We start from the raw sequence: 25,280 nt of genomic DNA, 5'->3' as shown, positions 1-25,280 counted from the left end.
AATCTGTCTAGAGAACCAAAATTTCAGAAAATCCTATTTATATTTATTGCTAGACAATTTAACTCAGGATATAATTCCTTATAAATATTATGTGACATAATCAAATACTGTGGATAAATACTGCCCAGTAAGGATTCCTTGCTACGGTCAAGCCAGTTATCTGTTGGTGTAGACCTGTGCTTTCCAATATGGCAGCCACCAGCCACATGCATCTTTTTAGTTGCAAATTTAAATTATTATAATTAGATATGGGTAAAAATTCAGTTTCTCATTTACATACACTAGCCATATTTCAGGTGTCCAATAGCCACACGGGGCTGGTGGCTATAGTATTGGATAATGCAGATACACATTTACGTTGTTATAAAGATCTATTGGGCAGTACTGGCTAGAGTAGAAATGCTTTTCTACAGTCCAACAAAGTCTCTGTAAAGCAGACTCTATGTTTGCACCAATTTCCTTTATGTTCATAGAGGTATGTCCCTGAAGCAGGGTGTGGAGTGAGAGACAGATCTTCAATAAAATTATTTGGAAAATGGTATTCCTTAAAATGCTTTTTTACTGTAACTAACAAATAACCCAAATCCAAGTGCCTTATAGTATCATTTCTTAAGGTGTGATCTATGGACCAGCAGCATTGGTATCCCTTGGGCATACAAATGAAGACTCTCAGCCCCTCTCTAGACTTAGAATCCACAGTAGAACATATTCCCCAGGTGATTTGTATGCACATTAAAGTTTGGGAAGCCCTGGTTAAAACCATAAGGATGTCATTGTCTTATATTACAATAAATCCCCTGGTGCGATAGCTATACGTTAAGTATATGACTCCATAGTGCCGTCAAAATCGGAGGTTCTTTCTTTTTTTTTTTTTATTAGGGTATAATTAACATACAGTGTTATATTAGTTTCAAGTATACAATAAAATAATCCAACAATTCTATATGTTTCTCAGTGTTCATCAAGCTAAGTGTACTCTTAATCCCCTTCACCTATTTCATCCATCCCCTCACCCAATACCTCTCTGGCAGCTACCGAATTTCTTTTCTTTTCTTTTAAAATTTTTAATGTTTAGTTATTATTTTTGAGAGAGAGAGAGAGAGGAGAGAGTGCAAGCGGGGGAGGGGCAGAGCGAGAGGGAGACACAGAATCCGAAGCAGGCTCCAGGCTCTGAGCTGTCAGTGCAGAGCCCCACATGGGGGCTCAAACCCATGAACCGTGAGATCATGACCTGAGCCGAAGTCGGGCACTCAACTGGCTGAGCCACCCGGGTGCCCTACAAATTTGTTTTCTGTATTTAAGAGTCTATTTTTTGGTTTGTCTCTTTCCTTTGTTCATCTGTTTTATGTCTTAGGTCATTGTATGAGTGAAATCATGTGATAGTTTTCTCTGACTGGCCTATTTCACTTGCCATGATAGTCTCTAGTTCCTTTCAGTTTATTGGTTTTGGTAGCCTCCTTCTGTCCTTAAATGATTTTACAATTGGAAGTTGGCTGTAGCAGTTCCCAGCATCGTATCCTGACATGCTTCTGCCTCTAGATGTTGTCAGAACTATCTCCAGTCTGGCGCTAGTTTGTTCTAGTTCCACGGTCTTCTCCCTCCATTGCCAGTCACGTTTTTATCCTTCATTTTCCTTTCGCTTTTACAGGCCGTTCCAAATGACCACCTGAAAACCATAAAATGAAACCAAGGAGAAAGCAAACTCTTTTCTTGCCCATGGGTGGTAGATTTTTATTTTATGAATTTGACAAATGTCCCTAATTTATTGGCATCTTTAGAATGTTAGTTGGAAATGTGGAATTTCTTTTTCACTTTAATAATATTTTAAATTGAACAATATGAAATTGTCATTTTCATGGAATGAAAACTCATGTATTAGCAGCTTCATATGACCCAACCTAACATAAAGAAGGAAGGTAAGTCCATAAAGAAGGAAGATAAGTCAAAGTTAAGAGCACAGACTTGGGTCACAGATAGTTTAGCATTTATATACTGTCTTAGCTTGTCACTGAGACAACTTGGGCAAGTTTTTTAACCTTCCCAAATTCCATTGTCCTCAGAAATAAAAGAATAATGGTATTATCTACCTCAGTAAGTGATAATGAAGACCAAATGTAATTATTCGGTGTTTTTCAAACATGTCAGTCATGTTCCACCTTCACAATTTCTTTCATACCTGCACTCTTCTTTTAAAAAAAATGTTTATTTATTTTGAGAGCGAGATTGCGAGCCACAGAGGGGCAGAGAGAGAGGGAGAGATAGAATTGCAAGCAGGGTCAGCATCAAGGCTTGATCTCAACACGGGGCTTGATCTCAAGACCATGAGATCTTACCTGCAATGAAATCAGGAGTCAGACACTTATAACTGTCGGAGCCACCCAGTTGCCCCTGCACTTTTATTATATTTAAGACTCCTTCTTAAAATAATTATCTTTACTTAGCTTCATCTTAAACTGTTTGATTTTATATATGCATTGAAGTTATATGTAGACTCAATGTATGTATGTGTGTATACAAACATACACATGCATATATTGTTCAGCCATATAGATATATGCCAAGACATACTAAAATAATTTCATAAGTTTTTCCTTTTGCCATGAAAATCATTCTGCAAAGCACAAATAGATCTCATTCCATCATTTAGGATCCACTGAAATAGTGCATTTTATGGTTACTAACAGAGTTATCACACGAAAAGTGTTGAATACATGTTAACCAATATAGTTAAAAATTTATTTTAAAGATATTTTCACCAAAGGGGTAGTTATCCCCCACCCCTTTCTAAAGTTACCCCTTCTACCACATTTCAAAAAAGGGCATTTGTGTTGCAAAGGCTTCTAAACAGGCTTCTGATAGCAGTGCCTCCTAGTGGCTGTTTCTGTCTCTGCTCAGGCATTGCCAGGAGCCCCTGTTCATTCACTTCCCTGCTGCTCATTCTGAGAACTCTGGCCTGCAATTCACCTGCATATATTGAGGCTGTCTATTTGCAGGCCTCAGTGAGCAGAGGAAGCATAGCACCTTTTACCACCTATTAACTTATTCCATATAACGCCTGCACGGAAAGCAGTAAATAGTGACCAGACGTTACTGAATAATTAAGAGTTCCTAAAGTAACAGCCTTGGGAAAGCAAAAACATTTTTGAACATTATAGTGAAAATAATTATTCTTAGGGCCATCTGAGTGGCTCAGTCGGTTGAGCATTCAATTTTGACTCCAGTTGTGATCTCATGGTTCATTCGAGCCCCACATCAGGCTCCGTGCTGTCAGCACAGAGCCTGCTTCGGATCCTCTGTCCGCCCCCCACCCCCGCCGCCCTCTTTGCCTCTCCCCCACTGGCACTCTTCATCTCAAAAATAAACATTAAAAAAATTGTTCTTAAAGGCCAAAGGAAAGCCATACAAAGTTCACTCTTCACAGAGGCTTCCCCACAGGGACATCCTACTCACTAGGAGTTTCCAGCATAGGTATGGAATTCAGTGAATATCTGTTGAATGAAATGTCTGTGTAAAAGTTTACAAAAAAGGAAGTAAATATTTTAAAATTAAATTGCTTATTGACTCTAACAAATGTGTGTTGTAATAGTTCTTCAAGTATAAATAACATTGTGGGAATTTTTCTTCAGTTTTTGAAAGGTGAGATTTGTATCTTAATGTGAAGACAAACTGGGCAGGAAAAACAACAAAAGTAAAGAGTGATACTGTAGCTAATTCTCATGAAGTCTTATTCTCGGGTCAGTTCTCAAGGGGTAGACTGAACCAATAAAGTGAATGATTTATATACTTTACAATGTAAGGATGATATTCTTTATCTAAGAGGCTTACACTAGCATCTTTGAGTTTTTGCTTTTACTTAAACGGGTGCTTCTTCATTTATGTTACTTCTCATAAAAAGAAGATGACTGCCTTTTTTGCTTGATAAATGAAAGCTTATTCTCATAGGCTTTTGACTGCAGTGTGCCTCAGTGAACATGTGTCTGTGAAAGGTAAAAGATCAGTAAATGGTGAAATCTATATTATATTAAACCCTCAACTGTGTGTGTGTTTGGTGTGTTTAAATCTGCTGACTAATGGAAATTTCTGGTAAAAATTTTATAAATCACAATAGTGAATTCCTAATTCAAATTATGTCTTCTTTATTAGTGTTATAAGATTAATGTTCAGCATACTGTAGTTTCCTAAAAATGCTTTAAACCTGTCTTCATGAAGAACATTTACTTCGAAATAGGTATTAACACTTCTCATTTGAGTCTCATATTTTTATTGTATGGATAAAATAACCTGTTTTAATTTTCATCCTCACCATGCAGATTGATAAGCAAGATGTTGTCCCTTGTCCCTGATGCTGGCAATCTAATTGAGAAGGTTTAAGTTGGTTTTAGGGCATATAGCCAGGCTTTAAATTCATTACCCAGCCCACTGTTGTTTACATCTTTGTAAACAATACATCTGTGTCACTTATCTATTTCTGCATAACAAATGTCTCTAAATCTTAGTGGCTTAACACAATACTTTATAATTACATCATGATTCTGTAGAGCAGGGACGTGGCCAGGGTTCATCTCGGTGGTTGTTCTGCAATTGTGATATGGCTGAGGTCACTCTTTGGGCCGCATTCAGCAGGAAGCTCAACTTTTAAGATAGAATTTTATCCTCTAGAGTCACTTACCACATGGCCTCTCATCATTCAGGAGTGTAGCCTGGTCTTCTAACACCATGGCAGCTGGGTTCTGAGACAGAGTATAAATGCTTCCTTGTTCCCTTACAGCATCTATACTTGGAACTCGTAGAGTGTCACGTCTGCCATGTTCTGTTGGTCAAAACAAATCACAAGGCTAGTCCATATTCGTGAGGATGGGAAGTAGATTCTGGGGCAGAGTGGCAAAAAATTTGTGGCCATCTTTAATCACCATACATATTAAAATAATGGAGGTCTAAATGAACCATTTCCAGGATATGCTGTTAGTTCAATTATCAGAGATGGGTCACACTTTACTTAACATGTTCACATTTAGTTAGTTGTGTGAAACTTTGTAAAACTCAAGATGTATGAACTATAATAAGTCGGAGAAAGAATAACTTCAGTGGTGATTAATCATGGGCTCTGCTTCTCTTCTTAATGTCAATTAGATGCCAAACAATGTGAACATGCCATAGATTAAAACATCAACAGTTTTATCTTCTAGGTTTAATAATAAGTAAAGTTATTTTGATAGAGGTAGTAATAGACATCGTTCACATTTTCAGCTTACATAAAGTTCTAATGGATCTTCAGAATCAGCAACTGAAAGAGTTAAATGATTGGCTAACCAAAACAGAAGAGAGAACAAGGAAAATGGAGAAAGAGCCCCTTGGACCTGATATTGAAGACCTAAAACGCCAAGTACAACAACATAAGGTTAGTATATTTAATGCTGTTTGCTTTCTTCTGGAGAACAATCTCTGTGTATACATATGTGTTTTATATACACACATTTATACATATATCAGGGTTTACAGGTAGGAAAGAATTAAAGCTTCAGTTAAGAAGAGTTTGAGAGTCATTTTTACCTAATATTTTCTGAAACGTTTGTGTTTTTCAAATGTGGCATAATTAGGCTTTTCATATTTGAAAAAATATCAAATGCATTCCTGGAGGACAACAACACTGGATATGTGATTTATTAAAGTTTTGGTTTCTTGGAAGAGGGACTCTGTAGGGATTACTTGCAATGCAAATTTAACTAATAAGACATGATTTTTTTGTACGTTTTTACCTTCAGTTCAGAAAGTCTTAGAACAGGCGAAGTTTGATTAAAATGAACATCTGTAACATTGCTTTTCTATGAAATACAGAATCTATTATTTGCAATACTTGCATCGTATCTTTTTTCAGTTTATTGGTATATTTACAAGTTATGCTCTTTGGTCGCCAAAAAGCATTTGTTGTTTCTGTGAGTAGGATTTCTACAGGTTTATTTCTTTTTTTTCTTCAGTATCCATTTTTTAAATTCAGATAAAATTGACATATAACATAATACACATTTTAGGTATATGATATAATGATTCAAAAACCTGTTTACTCTGTGAAATGATCAGAATAAGTCTAGTTACCATTCCTTACCATACGGAGTTGTACATTTTTTTATTTTGTGATGAGAACTATAAAGATGGACCCTCACAGCAACTTTCAAACATGCACTACAATATTACTGACTGTCGTACCAGGCTGTACATGGCATACAGATGATTTACTGTTTTAGAAGTGGAAGTTTGTCCCTCAGCCGTTTTGCCCACCTCCTCACCCCTCTCCCCTCTGGCATCTACCATTTAGTTCTCTTTATCTGTAAGATTTGTTTCGTTTTCTATCTTCTGCATATAAGTGGAATCATATGGTATTTGTCTTTCTCTGACTTACTGCACTTAGCTTAATACCATCAAAGTACATCCATGTTGTCACAAATAGCAAGAATTCATTTTTTATGTCTGAGTATATTGCAGTTTGTATATATGTATGTATAAATACATACACACACACACACACACACACACACACACACACGCACGCATACCACATCTTCTTTACTCATCCATCAGTGGACACTGAAGTTGTTTCCATATCTTGGCTATTGTAAATAATGCTGCAATGAACATAGGACATATATCTTTTTGAGTTATTGTTTTCATTTTGTTTTGATAAACACCCAGAAGTGGAATTGCTGGATCATATGATAGTTCTATCTTTAGTGTTTTGAGGAAACTTCATACTGATTTTCATAGCGGTTACATAAACTTACTTTCCTAACCACAGTGGACAAGGTTATTTTTTTCTCCACATCCTCCCCAACACTTGTTATTTCGTGTTTTTCTTTTCTTTTCTTTTCTTTTCTTTTCTTTTCTTTTCTTTTCTTTTCTTTTCTTTTCTTGATAATAGCCATTCTAACAAATGTGAAGTGAGAGCTCATTATGGTTTTCATTTCCATTTCCCTGATGATTAGTGATGTTGAGCATCTTTTGATGTGCCTGTTGGAAAAATGTCTATTCAGATCATTTGCCTATTTTAAAATCTGATTGTGTTTTTGTGGTTGAGTCGTTTAAGTTCTTTATATATTTTGGATATTAACCCCTTGTTGGGTGTATGATTTCCAAATATCTTCTCCCATTCATTAGGTTATTCTTTTCATTATGTTGATGGTTTCCTTTGCTGTGCAGAAGCTTTTTGGTTTGATGTAGTCCCACTTGTTTATTTTTGCTTTTATTACCTTTGCTTTTAGAGTCAAATCCAAAAAAAAAAAAAAAAAAAAAAAAAACATCATCACCAAGACTGCTGTTATGGAGTTTACCACTTATGTATTTTTTTAAGAGTTTTATGGTTTCAGTTCATATATCAAGTCTTAATCCATTTTGAGTTAATTTTGGTGTATGGTATAAGTGTTGTCTAGTTTCATTTAAATGTGGCTCTGCCCTTTTTTCAACACCCTTTATCGAAGAGGGTGGCCTTTCTTCATTGTACGTTCTTGCCTCCTTTGTTGTAAATTAACTGACCACATATGCATCATTTATTTCTTGGATTTTTATTATATTCCCTCAACCTGTGTGTGTGTGTTTTATGCCCAAACCGTACTGTTTTGATTATTATAGCTTTGTAATATAGTTTGTAATCAGAGAAGATCACGCTTCCAGCTTTGTTCTTTGTCAGCATTGCTTTGGCTACTCAAGTCTTTTATGGCACTGTACAAATTTTAGGATTGTTTGTTCTAGTTCTGTGAAAAATGCCATAGGAATTTAGATGTGGGTTGCATTGAATCTGTAGATTGCTTTGGTAATATGGACATTTTCATAATATTAATTCTTCCAAGTCATGAGCATGAAATATCTTTCCATTAATTTGTGTCTTCTTCAGTCTTTCATCAATATCTTGTAGTTTTTAGTATATAGATCTTTCACCTCCTAGGTTAAGTTTATTCCTAGGCACTTTATTCTTTTTGAAGCAATTGTAAATTGGGTTGTTTTCTTAATTTCTCTCTTGGATAGTTTGTTGTTCCTGTGTATAAACACATTTTTGTATAATGTTATTGTATCCTGCAATTTTACTATATGTATTAGTTCTAACAGTTTTCAGTGGAGTCGTTAGGATCTTGTGTGTTTAAAGTCATGTTGCCTACAAATAGTGACAGTTATTTCTGAGTTGGAATTTTGAAAGTGCTTCGTTCTAATAGCCATTATAAAACTAGCTCTGGGTTTTACTATAGGAACAAGAGCTTGCTCAGTCCATCAAGAAACACACACACACACACACACACACAACCACACACACACACACACACACACACACACACACACACACAGAATAACCTTCATAATTGGTCCAGAGTAGGCTTTCCAAATCTGGGAAATAACAATCCAAGAAACCTAGTTAAATTTGTATTTCAGATAAGCAACAAATACTGTTTTAGTGGAAGTATGTCCCAAATTATTCACTGTTTATCTGAAATTGAGATCTTAGTTGGCATCCTGGATTTTATCTGACAACTCTATTTAGGATTCTGTGGTTCTTGGATTCATGGCTTTGAAAGGAAATATCTGCTCCTTCAACTCATTCCTGCTAAATCTGCATCTCGCTCAAGTTTATTGTCTCTTTTTATAACATTTTTCAGAGGTAGCTTGGAAGTTAATCTTTGCAGATGCAAGATACTGTTCCTTCTAAGTCGCAGAGTTTTTTTTCTTATGTAATGAGCTTCTGATTCAATAACAAACAAGGCTGGCCTTCGCTTTTGCCACCCTCACAGCCATTTTGGCCATAGCAGTTTACAGTGGAGCAGTATGGGGACAGCTATAGCTATGGTAATCCAGGTACTCTGCACCCAGGGGGAAAAAAAATAAAACATCAACTGTATTCTAATTTTCATGTGAAAGTTGTGATGAAAAGAGGCTAATTTGTCACATAGGTTTTTTTTAACGTTTATTTATTTTTGAGACAGAGAGAGACAGAGCATGAATGGGGGAGGGGCAGAGAGAGAGGGAGACACAGAATCCGAAGCAGGCTCCAGGCTCTGAGCCATCAGCCCAGAGCCCGACGCGGGGCTCGAACTCACGGGCTGCGAGATCGTGACCTGAGTTGAAGTTGGACGCTTAACCGACTGAGCCACCCAGGCGCCCCTGTCACGTAGGTTTTAAGTGAACATCTGATAAAGAACTTAGATCCAGTGCTAGATGTCAAACTGGACCACATTTCATGTGTGGATCATGCACTCCTATTGCAGACACTATGCAACCCTCTTCCCCTTGGTCTGCCCTGGAAGTGTCATGCAGACAGTTTCTGTATACACTAATGGCTTCTCTGTGTCTGAAGACGTTTGCTGCCACAAGAGAGTCTCAGCCAGTTTTGAGGGTGGGAAGGAAGCAGAGTTAGTGCTGAGAGCTTCCATTAATTAACCCATGAGGAATGGGAGATGATGGATAAATGCCCAAGAATCCTTGGCCCATGGTAGGACAATCCCAAGGTGTTTCTTAATTCCCACAATCTCTAAAAGGTGTCCCAGCAAGACTGGGCCCAGGTGTCCATGAGGTAAACTGCCTCACATTCTCACTCATAATACCTCCTGAGATCACTTCCCAATTAAACCCTTTGCACTTAAATCCTTGGTTCAAGATTGGTTTGCGAAAGAACTCAACGTGACAGCCTTCTTACCTGGAGGCCAGAGTACTATCCAGCTTTGACACTAAATAAATGTGTAGTTTTCATAAGGGTCACCTAGGGGGCTCAGTCAGTTAAGTGTCTGACCCTTGATTTTGTCTTGGGTCATGATCTCACGGTGAGGTCAAGCCCCGAGTCCGGCTCTGCACTGACAGCACAGATTCTCTCCCTGTGTCTCTGCCCCTCCCCTGCTAGTGTGCTCTCTCTCCCTCTCTCTCTCTCAAAATAAATAAATAATCTTTAAAAAAAGTAATTACTTTTTCTCATGTTCTCCATATCTTCACATTGGAAACAATACTGGTTTTAATTTTTCTGTTGGTTTTAGAATGTGAGGCTTTTTAGGAAAGGGCAAGAGTCAGGCTGGTAACATCAGAGGGAATGATGTTGACACTGGATCTCTGTAGTATGAGGAAGCCAGGAGGGATTCCAAAAGAGAAATGGCAGAATAATAAGAGAAAGCCTGACAATTGATAATAATCTTTTTTACTTGGAGCAATTACGGGGAGAAGAAAATGATTTAAGAAAATGAAACAATTTATAAAGGAGTTAAATTTATTTATTTATTTATTTATTTATTTATCTATCTATCTATCTATCTATCTATCTATTTATCTATTTATTTAAAGTTTTTATTTAAATTCCAGTTCCCAGGCAGTATAATATTCGTTTCATGTGTACAGTATAGTGATTCAGCACTTCCACAGAGCACCTGGTGCTCCTCAGGACAGGTGCACTCCTTAATTCCCATCACCTGTTTCACCCATCCCCCACCTCCCTTCTGATAACCATCCATTTGTTCTCTGTAGGTGAATTTATTTAAATTTTCTAATGTTTATTTATTTTTGAGAGAGAGACAGAGAGAGAGAGAGAGAGAGAGAGAGAGACAGGGAGACCCAGAGCATGAGCGAAGGAGGAGCAGAGAGTGGAAGACACCAAATCTGAAACAGGCTCCAGGCTCTGTGCTGACAGCTCGGGGCTCAAATCCAGGAACCAGAAGATCATGACCTGAGCCAGAGGCAGACACTTAACCAACTGAGCCACCCAGGCATCCCAGTAGTTGAATTTATTTAAATGGGTAACATATATTCTCTTAAAAGTACATACTTAAAAGGAGTATGTTTTTTTGTTGTTATTATTCTTGCCATGTTTCATAAAACAGAAAAAGATAAATGTTCTTTCTTGAAGTAACTGAGTCCAAACTAAAGCCTGATTTAAGTAGTCATCAATTCGCTTTGCAGCTTTTCTTCCCAAGAATTGTAGGTGAATGAAAATAAGGCAATTTCCCGTGACAACCAAATACATCAGCAACCCTAGTAGTCGAGGAAAGCAACTCCACCCAGCTGCATCGCCACACTTGTCACCTAAGATAACATGTAGGGTTGTTAGCTATGTATAGATAGACATCACATTCTTTAGTCATCTTCCTTCTTTTTCTAAGAGATGATTACAGATGACAAATCAAAGAAAAGACACAGATTTTGTGGCCCAGAATCCATTTAAATTCTACTCAGGTCAGAGGCCTCTGCCTGGTTCTTTCTCTCTCTGTCTCCCATTCTCCCTACTTATCTCCCTCCCTCCCTCTCTCCCTCTGTTGGAGGCCAGAAAAAGAAAAGTTGGCGAGCCTTGCAGGTACACCATGGATATCACAGATACGCTTCTCTGTGTTCTGTGACAGGGCCTTTTGCCATCTCCATTTGTACAGCATTTTATTACAAGGCAGGCTAGAAATGCAACTACTGTACAATGTCATGGAGATAAGTCACTTGTGTGGAATCTGCCAATTAGGCAAGGCAAAACAATCAAACCTCTGTTGGTGGTTACCGTTAAATGTAGCCAAAGTGTTAACGCTGGGTAAGTGGGAAAAGTGGAGTGTGTCACAGAAATTGGAAAAACCAGTTGGTCTTCAAGGCTTTTGCTTTGGGGAGAGCATTTATAGGTTGACTTCAGATCTGAGTCACCCAAAAGTTATTCTCTTGGGAATGAATAAATTGAACTTCTCCTTCCCTTTGCAAAGGAACATGGCGGAAATAATTCTGGTGGGTTATTTTTGTCTTAAGAGACAGACTATGATGTTGATAAGGAATGAGGGTTTCCCTTGAAGGAGTGACAGTATTATTGAGGAGTCATAGTGTGTTGTGGGCTTGGGCATTGATTAATGGGAAGGAAGTTTGCTCTTTTGGGGGGGTCTTTTCATCAAAAGGAGAGTATTTGACTGAGGAACCTTTTGTCTCAAAGCACAGTCAGACTGAGATGTAGTTGAAGGCTTAGTTTACTGGCCAAGTTTCCAATTCTTCTGAGAGATTTAGACTTTTTGTTTTTACCTACAATGGCTTAGTAACAGCGTCAACAAAATCCTTACCATACTAGTTATTAGAATCTGCAGATGTAAATACGACATGTGCTCTACACTCCTACTTCGTTGAATATTCCGTGTTAACTACTGATGAATACAAATTAAATAGTCTTTTAGAAGCTCAGTCACTTATCCTTTGCTTGCAGCTTAGATAATCTCAAGCATTTGGGTTGCCAAGATTGTAAAATACCCTCTTCTGGTGACCTTTAAAATGATCTAGATGTTCATGTAATGGGGAAGTTTTAAGTGTAATCCGGCTAAAGGACTTGGCATTTCATTTTATCCCATCGCATTCTGTTCCATATCATTGAACAAACACTCATTAAAGCATTATATGCTGTGAAGAATATAGAGATTGACTATATATATGGAATCTTCCTCAGGAAAGTCACATGTTAGTACAGCAGATAAAGACACAGAAAACAAGTGACCGTTGTACAAGGCAGAATATGGCAAATGACTTGAGAATATTAAAAACAGTGACTTGTTTGGGCAAAGGAAATGACGTGGCAGAAATGTAGGGTGTATGTCACTTGCCTGGATCATGTGTTGCACTATCTTCAGTGCTAAAAGACTACATACAACCTGATCATGAAGGGTCTTGAACTCCAGACTCAGGCATTTGGAGTTACTCTATGAGTAATAGGTAGCTATTATTGATGAGAAACTAAAGAGTGGTTGTTTAGGAAAATTTATCTTAATGTTTTAGGAAGATATGTCTTATAAGATAAACCAGAGCACAGATGAATAGGAGGCCAGAAGATATGTTAGGAAGGTAGTGCAGAGAGTATATAGAACCTGAATGGAGTCATGTCAGTGAAAATTGTTAATAGGTATAAGGAACATTTTGGAAATCAACAGCACAAGCAGCAGGACTAAATGTAGGAAATGAGCAAAGGGCTTGAAATAATAGATTGTGAGACTGGGCAATTAGGAAGCCAAAATTGGATAAGAAAAGAATAGACAGTATTAAGTAGAAATGCAGTATTTGGAAGGAGGAGGCGGATTCTGAAAAGCCTCAGAATGCCATGGAATCAAGTAGCGCTTTTAGTGTCTAGTTAGCTCTCCTTAATCTTTAGTAAGATTATAAGTACATTATTAATTACTGCTATGAAATTCCAATTTATTTCCTTTTACCCTTATAAGTGATTAATGAATGTTTGATGGCTATCACAGTAAAAATAAACAATATAATCAGGAAAAAATACTATGCTAAAGCCAGAGAACCAGATAGACCTCTTCTGATTTCTCCACTGCCTAGCCAAATACTTAGTACATAATTGATGCTCAATAAATGTTTTTTTTTTTTTTTGTAGCAGACGCTTTAAATTATTTTGACTAGTTCTCTTCCACACGGAAGCCTGATCATTGCTTCCTTCCTTGCAGACACATAAATCTGACAAGTTAAATAAAGAAAAAAATATTGTGAGTAGGGGCAAGGAAACAACTTACAGGTGAGGAAGGAACACATCGATAAAGCAGTTTACGTGGAGATATAATCCTCGATGCCCTCTCACTACGTCTCACATTTGTTCTTCTATCCCTGTTTCATTTCCTGTTAAAATATGTTAATGGTTGTAACCCTGGCATCTTCATAAATAGCGCAGAAGATGCCACCAGGAGTCATACTTAGGTATGTCTGTTGAAATGAAACTTGTAACCCTTGCTTATGCAGAAAAGGAAGTCCATTTGATGAAATCACATTTTTAGCTGGATACCTGCCACAGGATGGTCAGTTCATGAGGAATATATGCAGACTCCACCAGCTGGACAAACTATACTGTGTGTAATCATAAGACTCTGTTCTTAAATTTATGTGCAAAATTCTGGTTGGTGTGAGTCACATTGAACCTGATAGAAATTATAAGGACTTTTTGCCCTCTGGTCTCTATCATAGGCTAAATTAGTTCTGGTTGGCCCTTTTTTAAAGCTGGCCTTAGTAGGTAATGGGTATTGAAGAGGGCATCTTTTGGGATGAGCACTGGGTGTTGTATGGAAACCAATTTGACAATAAATTTCATATATTAAAAAAAATAAAGCTGGCCTTACAACTTAATCTTTTTCCCCAGATTCTTACTAAGAAAGGAGAGAGAGGGCCTAGAGACATTACACTTTTTCTTTTTTTACGTTCCATATAGACCTTACTTGACCCTCAAGGGACACAGAATAGGAACCATGGGAGAAAAACATGTATTCTCTCACGTGGGAGAAGATCCCATGACCGTCTCAATACAAATATGTTCTAAGAGGGAAAGAAATATGTTCCAAGATAGGAAAGATTTCTGCGAGGAAAGTTAATGAAAGAAGCTAAGACATGAAACACTGTTCTGATGAACATTTATTGCTAAGATAACCCAATCTTAACCCTACTTTCAAACAGGAAGAACATATACTAGGACCTAACTATTGTCTATATGTGTGTATATTTTTAAAGCTAGCTTTGTAGTAGTGGCCTTTAAAATATAATAGGTTTAGCAGTGAACCCCAGGAATCTACCCCATAAACCAAGAGCACACTTTACATACTGTATGTTAGCCAATTTGACAACAAACTATATTAAGAAAAAAATAAATAAAATATAATAGGTTTAATTCAAGTGTCACCGGAGGGCTAAAACCTGGAACTCAACTGAGTGCACACACATGCACATACCCTTACACACAAGAGTTTAAGTTTTTGTTTATTTGCCTTATGTCGTATAGTTATAGAAAACAGATGTATCTATCTCTTAAGCTTATTTAAGCTATATTAATATCTCTTATACAAGGCAATACATTATAGACCCTGCAGTCATATTGATTAGGATTAAAACATAGCTCCTGTCACTTGTGAGCCGAATAGCTTTGCATAAGTTACCTAACGATTTTGTGCCTCAGTTGCCCCAACTATGAAATGAGGATGATGTTAATGATAATGATGATATCTACTTTATAGGAATGATAAAAACATTGGAAACATAATTGCATAAAAAACACATATAATAATACCTGGTACCCGTAAGTATATGAATGGCCTTAAGTGTTATTATAAGATATGACTCCAAACCAAATAAAATTAATTTGTGTGATAATAATATTCTTTTGATATATGGAAGTGGCAAGCTAAAGTGGAAAAGGGCAGTATCACACTTGATAGTCTACAGAGTCGTATATGTATGATACTCAGTTTTAATTTTTTTTAAATCTAGTTGATAGGGGTGCCTGGTTGGCTCAATCAGTTGAGTGTCTGACTTCGGCTCAGGTCTGATCTCACCGTTCATGAGTTCAAAGCCGGAATTGGGCTCTGTGCTGACAGCTTAGAGCCTACAGCCTGGTTCGGATTCTGTGTCTCCCTCTCTCTGACCCTCTCCCACTCACATTCTGTCTCTCTCTCTCTCTCTCTCTCTCTCTCTCTCTCAAAAAAAAGAAATAAACATTTAAAAAAATTTAAAAAGAAATCTAGTTGAGAACGCATCTAATTTCCCATCAACAAGCTGTAAACAAGCACCAAATTCCAAGGATAACTTTATATACTAGATAATCCATTAATTAAAATAACAACAACAACAACAACAACAATAATAATGAAATCCGTGCTCATGTTCTTTTTTTTTTTTTTTTTAACAAATCAAGTGATTCCAGCTAATAGATTACTAATTGGTTCATAAAAATCACTGAATGCTGATTCAATGCCATTACATTGCTCAAAATATCATGGCCTTGTTTTAAAGTACATCAGTGCATTGGGGTGACTGAGGAGCTCAGTCACTTGAGCCTCCGACTCTTGATCTTGGCTCAGGTCACGATCCCAGTGGTGTGGGATTGATTCCAGCTTCAGGCTCCACTCTCAGCATGGAGCCTGCTTGAGATTCTCTTTCTCTCCCTCTGCCCCTCTCCCCTGCTCTCTCTTTATCTCTCTCTTTCTAAAATAAAAACAAATAAATAAATACATCAGTACATCTACTGAAATATAACTATCCAAGATGCCCTAATCTTTGAGACACTAGGTTTATTTTTTTTTTAATTTCTCCTATAATTCCTCTTTATTAAAAGTTTCTGGTTCTGGGGAGCATAAAGGAAAATAGGGGACTCTGTCACTTAAGGAGTTAGTCTCATGTAAAGTATCTGTTTTTCTGAACCAATGCCAATTAATTTCAGTTCCCTTGAATAGGTAATGCAACATTAATAATGTAAATGAATTATTTACATATATAAAACATTTTAGAATGCATTTTAGGGGAAAATTTTTCATAAGAAAGCCACAAAAGATATGATAATATGAGTTTTAAGAGAATAATTATTCTTGAAAAATATATTCATATATCTTATAACAAAATGCAAGACCATAAATCCATTCTCCTATTAAAAATAAGGCTGAATGTGGCGCTGTGTCTAAGGAATATTAAATTGGTAACTACAGTATACAATAATTTTATGTTTAATAGTTTTGTTATGAACAAAGGATTTCTAGTGGTACAACTGGTAGTCCTCCGTTATTCAATGGAACTACATATTGCAGAGATAATTTATACTGGATACTATTTATTTATTTATTCATTCATTCATTCATTTTGGGTTTTTTTAAATGTTTTAATGTTTATTTTTGAGAGAAAGAGACAGAGCATGAGTGGGGGAGGGGCATAGACAGGGAGACACAGAACTGAAAGCAGGCTCCAGGCTCTGAGCTGTCAGCACAGAGCCTGACACGGGGCTCGAACTCACGAGCTGTGAGATCATGACCTCAGCCGAAGTCGGACGCTCAACTGACTGAGCCACCCAGGCGCCCCATCATTCATTTATTTTAAAGTTTACTTATTTTGAGAGAGAGAGAGAGAGACCGAGCAGGGAACAGTCAGAGAGAGATGGAGAGAGAGAATCCCAAGCAGGCTCTGCTCAGCAGGGAGCCCGACACAGGGCTCCATCCCACGCTGGCGAGATCCTGACCTGAGCTGATAGCAAGTCGGACACTCAACTGACTGAGCCACCCAGGTGCCCCATGGATAATATTTGAGAATCAATTATCAATTAAAGATGTAGATCACATCTAGTGAGAATAAAAAACTACTAAATCAGACATTTTTATATGACATTCTGTAGTTTCAGTACACTGAGAATATTTAGTAATTAGAAGATATATGATGTGATTATCAAAAGTTTTGGCAATAAATACTGATGCCCAGAGGGGCTATTTCCATAGATCTTAGTCGAAGAATTGAGTGATATGGTGATGATGTCAGAAATGGAAGAAAATAAGCATTTCCTCCCCATGTACCAACTGTAAGCATTGTGGTAGCTGATTCTAATGTATTTTCTCATTTAATTCCAGTTCTAAACCTCTTGGAAAGATTCAAATCCTTAATTCTCGGTTAAATAAATATGCTCAATGAGGCTAAAGAGTTGCCTAAGGCAACTTAACTAGTAATTGGCACACTCTGGCTTTTCAACTTGACCTGCTTCTCTCACCTCTTTTATTAGATTCCAAGCAAGTTTGACACCAGTGGCTCTCCTAGAGATTAGAGCAAATGCAGAGAGTAGCAAAGAGATGGGGAATTGTGGTGCTTGGTTTCCCTGGCTTGGGAATATCTAGGTGAAGAGATGGAGAGACTGCATATAAGTCCTCAAACTCAGAGTAAGCATTGGGAAAGACGACACATTAGTGGTGGCCCGGTCTGAAATGCTCAGAATTAAAATGGTTAAGGAAATGATTTTTCAGCATTAATCCTGCAGCTCTTTCATGAAAATTAGGGCAAGACGAACTACAAAGGGGGCATAGAACAAAATAGGTTTATGATGAGAATGGCAGTAATGTTTGAGCAAGAGTATCCTCTTGCTATCTATCAGTAGACTTCAATATCACATCTGTTTGCTATTAGCCAGTCAATGCATATCACTTCCTCTGTGCTGCCCCTGCAAACTTTTACCCCACCCCTCTCTCCCAATATTCCTCTTCTTTTGCATTAATTATTGTCAGGCTAAAGGCATTTTGTAATTATTCATTAGATTTTCTTGGTGTTCACCTTGATCTAACTTCTGATTTCAGTGGTGTAACTATAGGCAGGATGTATGGATACATGCACGCTTACATGGGTTATAGAGGAAGAAGGAAAAGTATGACAATTGAGTACTATTTATTGATTAGGGTATGTCCTCCATGTCCCATGATAAAGCTTTTCTGATCAAGCTCATTTTTTAGCAATGAGCTCACTACGTCAGTTACTTTAAAACTACTGATATTAATATCTTGTAAATAATTTGGGAGTTATAGACTTACTTATGGATTTAAAATTATTTTGTATATTTCCAGATCCTAAAAGTTGGCTGTAACTTCAGTTCTTGGATTTCCAAAACCACATCCCTTTCTGTACTCATAATACCTATTAGAGGATGATAGACAGCATGAATTAGATGAGGGTGAATTAGGTGTCTCTTGAGTTCTTGCGGTATGGTTTAAGGTGTTTGTTTTGAGAGCACCTGGGTGGCTTAGTAGGTTAAGTGTCTGACTCTTGGTTTCAGCTCAGGTCATGATCTCATGGTTCGTGAGTTTGAGCCCCACATTGGGCTCTGTGCTAACCATGTAGCTTGCTTGGGATTCTCTCTCTCCCTCTCTGTCTAGCCCTCCCCTGCTCGCTCTCTCTGTCTGTCTCACAATAAATAAGTAAACTTAAAAAAATTAAAATTAAAGTCTTTGTTCTGAATGTGCCAAAATGTGAGTACTTTTTAGTATAAACTAGCTATTACTGTTTATTGAGTTTATACTGTGAGCCAGGCAATGTGCTAAACAATTATATTCAGGTTTCCTATCCAACTAGAGAGATAGGTAGTCCTGTCATCCCAATTTTGAAAATTAGTAAGCTGAGGCATGGTATAGTTGGAATATTTCTCAAGGTCACATAGCTTGTTAGCAATGCATCCAAGAATCAAACCTAGGAAATCTAACTTCAGATCTTACACCTTTAAACATACATGTATTTTTATGAGTCTGTCATTCATACCATACCCTAATCCCACTTATAGTCTGAATGAGGCCGGGTACATTAATTGTCAGCTCTATTTAAAACAATTTTTCATATTTATTGAGCCTCCTTTTTTGCAACTGGAAAGTTTAGGTTTTTAAAATCTTTCTAATGTCTTCATTGAAATGGTCTTTAGGGCTACCCTCTTTGGTAGCTTTGGAGTTGGCTGAAACATTTTTTTCTAACAAAAAAGTAAAAACAGTGGGTTCTGATATAAAAACTAATATAATTGTGCATTCATACTTAGTAAGTGGATATAAAAGTAGAAGGTCTTCTAGAAAGACCTGTTGAGGTAGCTTTTCAAAAGTATTCAGCAAATGTACTATAAAATTACATACTGTAAATAGATCCTCCTGAAGAACTAGACCATACTGGGACCAATTAGGCTTATCTAAGTGAATATTGAACTGAAAATAAAATGGCAAACCATTTCCAGATCATCTCATTCAGGGAAGCAGGAGATATAGAGCCTAGGCCAGTGCAGAGCTGATAGAAAGAAAGAAATAAGAATGGCCATAAGAGAAAAGGTAAAGAGAAAATTAAATTGCCTACATTCTTATCATTTCTTAGGATATCATAAAATTTCCGATTCAGCCAGGATGTTTTTATTTGAAAACAAAATCAGTTCATATCCACATGTATTACATTAGCTAATTGTTCATAAGTGTCTAGGGATTTTTTTTTTTGCTTTTGTGGTAGACTTTTTATTTTTTTTTAATTTTTTTAATGTTTGTTTATTTTTGAGAGAGACAGAGTGTGAACAAGGGAAGGCCAGAAAGAGAGGGAAACACAGATTCTGAAGCGGTCAGTCTCTAGGCTCTGAGCTGTCTGCGCAGAGCCCGAGGAGGAGCTCAAACTCACAAACTGCGAGATCATGACCTGAGTTGAAGTCGGATGTTTAACCGACTGAGCCACCCAGGCGCCCCTGAGGTGGACTTTTTAAAATACTACTTTCCTAGATATTGGACTTAGACCATGTTTGTAGAAACTCTTCTAGTTTCTTAAGATTTTTTGCTAATTTTATGTTTGATGAAAGTTTTGCTTTCATCAGTCCTTCTTGCCATGAACATATTTTTGGCTAAACTAAAAAAGTAAAAATTACTTAAACCTAATATTTTATTAAACATCTTTTAATTATATTAATTTAAAGTAATCTGTAAGGGGCAGTAGATGGGCTGGGAATCCATGCATAGTCCATGATCTGTGTTGTTTCTAGATGTGTGTGTTTATGTGTGTGCATGTAGGACCTGGTATTGGCAATTATCTGTTGGCTCATTACTGAAGTAAAAGGAGTAATAAAGTAAACTATATACATATGCAGCCACTGCCCTTTTGTATTCCATGTTGTGGAGCATTTACGATGTCCAAGAGAAATAATATATAGATAGCTTCCTAGGGAGAATATAAGAGACTGACCTTGTTTTTTGCATTCTGTTTCTCTACATTTCTATTAATTGTTCATCTTCACCTGTAGATATCATATCTAATAATTCCCTAGCCTTACGTATTTCCATTCTTTTATTTTCCATGCATTATTTCATATATGTACTAATAAAGAGTTAAATTGCTAACATCTGAAGTAAACACTTGAAATGACTCTTCTCCAGTGATTGTTCTAAGCCAGTTTTTGAAAACCAACTTGACATGGGTCAGGGAAAGAAGAATTTACTACCACTGATGACATTTGAAGAGAATGGAAGAAAAGTCATATTTAAATCACAAAACTGTGAATATGTACTAAGGGAATAACAAATTTGGTCAGGACCTTTAACTACAGAATAATTTATAAGAAATAGAATTATTTACAGAGGTATAACAAAATCTGTTTGTCGAATCTAAGCATTTTTAATGTTACATTTCACTGTTGGCCTTTTCTCTTGTCATAAGGAAAAATAAAGATTGTTAGTTGACATTAGAGAACAAACATTGCTGACATTTGTATCTATCTAATAATGGTATAGAAATTTAATTAGGAGCATGACAATTTTTTTTAATGTGGTAAGTGTAACAAAAGGAGTACTTTAATGAAAATAATGCCAAGAAATGCATAATAAAATACGTAGCATGTACTTATATGTATATAAATAATTTATACACTTTTAATAAAGAAAAACATACTTTAACAATCGTATATTACAGCATTTTAATTTGAAGCTATTATCTTCTGACAGGCAAAAATGTTAGCATATATCTCTGGGGATACATCAATATTTGGAATAATTAGGCTCCTATTTCAGGATTAATTAGCGAATCTGTTATAAATATCTATTGTATAAATCCAGCTATGAGAAATTCAAATACATAAGAAGTAAATAATTAAAATTAATTTTAAAATAGCTTAAAATTTTTAATGTATTTTTAAAAATAGTAGTTTGAGAATCTGTGTTTTTTTCAAAGAGGGAAGCAGAAGGGCATAGTTTCTGCTAGCGTTCAACACCCTTATTCATGGATACGTAGGTGGGCAAAAAAATTTTAACTTTTTAATCTCACCTTTTTGTATGTGACATTTTGCTACTTCTAAGAATCAACTTTAAAAAAAAATGAACTCTAGACATTGGATATTTTATAGTCTTTTGTCTTTTGCTGATACCGGGGGCATTAGCAAATACTGTGGTATGCACTCTATTTATTTTCAGAGGCAACATCTGAGGAAATAGGAAGGATGATTACAATGTTGCAATAGCTTCTGTCTTGAGGCTTTTGAGTATGCTCAAAAAAGTCAGTGGAACCCTTTTTGTTTTAATTCCTGATTATGGGTAAAAGAAGAGATGTGATTTGAAAAAGTCATAGAAGGGAAAGAGACACACTGGAATTAACTTAAATCAAATAGTCTACGCTGATCCACTCCAGTGCTATGCACTCTTCCAGAATTTCAGCCACTATGGAGTACCTTTCCCATGTTCCTTTATTTCCCTTTACTCACTACAAATCCAGGTAGTTCTTCTGTTTGATTTTGAAGCTATCAACTCACAACTCGCTTTCGTGATTTTTTTGTGTTAGCACTTTTGCAAAAGCATAAGAAGTAAACCCTTGATGCATATGTCAAGAATATAATTTCTGATTAAAAAGCAACTAGATAAGCAAAACAAAATCAGAAATCAAAGCAATGGAGAAAATAAATAATGCATTTGATCACATATGCTTTAGAAAGACTAGACCTGAGTTTAAAATTAGCACTTCACAGATCAAACAATGATATTCTCAAGTTCCTTTGCTAAAATATATTAAAACAGTGAAAAAAAAAACAATTTAGATGTAAAAATGTGAGCAGTATAGCATTATTTCTCAGTTTTTAATACATGTAATTATATATACTCTCATACTTGAATGATAGGGGAAAAGAACTGGCCAAGTTAAAGACATCAACTTATATATCAGCTACCAAAATATTATTTTAATTATTCTTAAAATTCCTGGAGGACACATTTGTAATGTTCCCAGTCCTGCCTTATATAACTCAGAAAACACAGACTCAACATGACTTTCAAGGACAACTCTGAATGTTAATGTTTCCATTTTCGGCCTCATGGCAGAAAAGAGTTTTATTAACCAGTGTAAGCTCTGGAATGTCAGAGGCATGATAGGCAGTATAGACTCCACACACAAAATAAATGCAGAGTCATTTTATTCTAAATTGCTTCACTTGAAAATATAGCATAAAACTCTAGAGAGAGAAACTAAAAGTAAGTGATTTTATAGTGCTCTGAAAATGAAAGAGACTCAAAAAATGAAAGTCCTAGGGTAAAAATGTGCATGCATTTGAGTTTGTGGTGTGACCAATCCCAATAAATTCCCTTACATCCACCACAGGGCATGCATAACTAAGAGCTACTATGGTAGGTACCAAGCATCATTGTTTCCCAGGCAGGGAGTGCCGATTGTCCAGAAAATAACAGATCTTGTCCCAAACCTGCTCCTCCATTCTTATAGTATACAATAAAGTATTTCAGGGAGCAAACTAGATGGCCAGACATTTTGCATATGCGTTTAGGGATTTTTTTAATAACCGTTAGTGTAGCGTGACAAGGTCCTGGAGGCATTGGAGCATCCTTCCCTGTTGACTTCTTCTGTATTTCCTCTCTATTTATTTTATTACTCTCTATACCCTGTTTATCTTTACCAAAAAAAAACCTTGTACACTATGATGTTTGAAAGATTAAAATACTGTTCTGTGGTTATATGTGATGTCAGTGTAATTATGATTACAGTTTAGAAAAACGAATCCCTCCTTTTAGATTGTAATCTTTATCCACATTCATCTGTGTGTATTGCCCTTATCCCTCCACCTGGCACCATTCATTCAAAAAGTTTATTGATCTTCAATTGCTTGGAGTCTGTAGTGAGAAGGACAAGGGACATGTCTGTTCTAGTGGCTCTTCTATTCCAGTAAGTAGAGACAGACAATAAATGACTAAGCTAATATACAAGAAAATACTGAGTTGTGAAATTGTTGTATTAAAAAAATTACAGAGATTAAGAGTAAATGAGAAGGAAATGTACATAGCATCTTCATGAAAAGCCTCTCTGGGCAAGTGACACTTAAAATGAGTCTTGAACATTAAGAAGGAGACGTTATTTAGAGAGATGGAGGGATAACGCTTTAGGTGAAGCCAAGGACTTGACACATGATGGAAGAGAAGACTCTTGTGGCTGAAACATAGTATCAGAGGGCAAGAATGGTATGCAACTAGATTAGAGAGCTAGGCAGGTACTATACTGTTTAAGGAGATAAATAATTTGTATTTTCCCTCTTAATGAAGTGTGACTCCATTGGTTTTTATACAGAGGATTGACATCTGATTTGTAGTTGAGCAGATGAGAAGGAACCAGTAAAGGAGTTAAAAAGCAGGACTCAGTGAGGTGCAAGGATAATCACGGAAGAGTGATACATGGCACTCACGAGAAGAGAATGAAAGAAGAATGGATTTGAGGACCTAGAGGTTGATGGCAACCTTTACAGGAGATGTTTCAGTGGGATAGTTGGCAAAGAGAATAGTAGGGTAAGGAAATGGAAAGAGTAAGTGTAGACAACGAAATATTTTTCAGTGAAGAGGAACAAAATGATAAAGCAGTAGTAGAAAGGGTTTGTTGGGTCAAGAGAGTTTGTTTTGTGTATGTTGATAAGGGAGAACTTCAGTAGAGAGGGAGACAATGATGATGCCAGAGGCAGCCGGTAATTTTAGGAGAAAAGTCCTTCAAAAAATGAGTGAAGGTGGGATAAGGTGTAGAACATCCTACCATACCTTTCTCAACAGATGTTCCCTCTGTATTTCCAACAGTTGACAGTAAATGTATGCCAATTTTGCTGAGCACCATAGCAGAAAATATGTTTGGAATGGTTTTTGTTTAAGAAAACCTTACCTTACCTAAAAGACGAAAAACAAATCCCACACAGTTGGGGAGAAATGTTTTTGGCATTCAGTTCAGGGAACTATTATTTTAATTACCATTATTATTTTTATTTTTGTGTTTATTTTTATCTTTCAGGTGCTTCAAGAAGACCTAGAACAGGAGCAAGTCAGGGTCAATTCTCTCACTCACATGGTGGTGGTGGTCGATGAATCTGGTGGAGACCAAGCAACTGCTGCTTTGGAAGAACAGCTTAAGGTCAGGTTATTTTTCTTTAATACACTAATGTTATCATTCAAAATAATTAACTGCAACTCAGAAAATATTTAGAAAATTTATAATGTAATTTGTATATTACACATATTTACAATGGAGTGTATTAATTTAAACTAATTCAAATTATGTCCCTTTTGTGCACATTTCCCTTTCATTAACTATGCACTGTTCACAATATTATATAATAAAAAAATCTGCATTCATGTATTTCCCCAAAGGCTGTTTTTTTTAAAAAAAAAATTGTAATTGAATAATATGTATTAGAGAAGTGGTCGGAATATATTACTTATGCCCTCTTCAGAAGTCAAGCGGGGTTGCCTGGGTGGCTCAGTGGGTTAAGCATCCAACTTCAGCTCAGGTCACGATCTCACTGTTTGTGGGTTTGAGCCCTGGGCCTTTGTGTCCACAGTGCAAAGCCTGCTTCGGATTCTGTCTCCCTCCCTCTCTGCCCCTCCCCAACTCATGTACACACACACACACACACACACACACACACACACACACACACACACAGTCTGTCTCTCTTTCTCAAAAATAACATTAATAAAAAATAACCTACAGCTGGGAAGAGGACAAAACTAAAAAAAACACACACAAGGATTCAATCAAATAATGAGAAATTGAACACCTTCAGT

General features: G+C 36.6%; 1 protein-coding gene across 9 annotated transcripts in view; it reads left to right on the top strand.

The window, feature by feature from the left end:
* DMD (dystrophin) overlaps positions 1-25,280 on the top strand; it is a 2,127,700-nt gene that overhangs the window by 667,883 nt on the left and 1,434,537 nt on the right. For all 9 annotated transcript variants that reach the window (XM_045472664.1, XM_045472669.1, XM_045472671.1 and 6 more), the window contains exons 12-13: positions 5,248-5,398; positions 24,508-24,627. In XM_045472664.1, the coding sequence (XP_045328620.1) occupies positions 5,248-5,398; positions 24,508-24,627 (271 nt within the window). The remainder of the gene's footprint in view (positions 1-5,247; positions 5,399-24,507; positions 24,628-25,280) is intronic.

This window comes from Leopardus geoffroyi, chromosome X, assembly GCF_018350155.1.
Source record: "Leopardus geoffroyi isolate Oge1 chromosome X, O.geoffroyi_Oge1_pat1.0, whole genome shotgun sequence".
NCBI classification, from domain to species: domain Eukaryota; kingdom Metazoa; phylum Chordata; class Mammalia; order Carnivora; family Felidae; genus Leopardus; species Leopardus geoffroyi.
The sequence above is the reverse complement of the archived record's forward strand: the minus strand, read 5'-3'. Positions and strand labels throughout refer to the sequence as shown.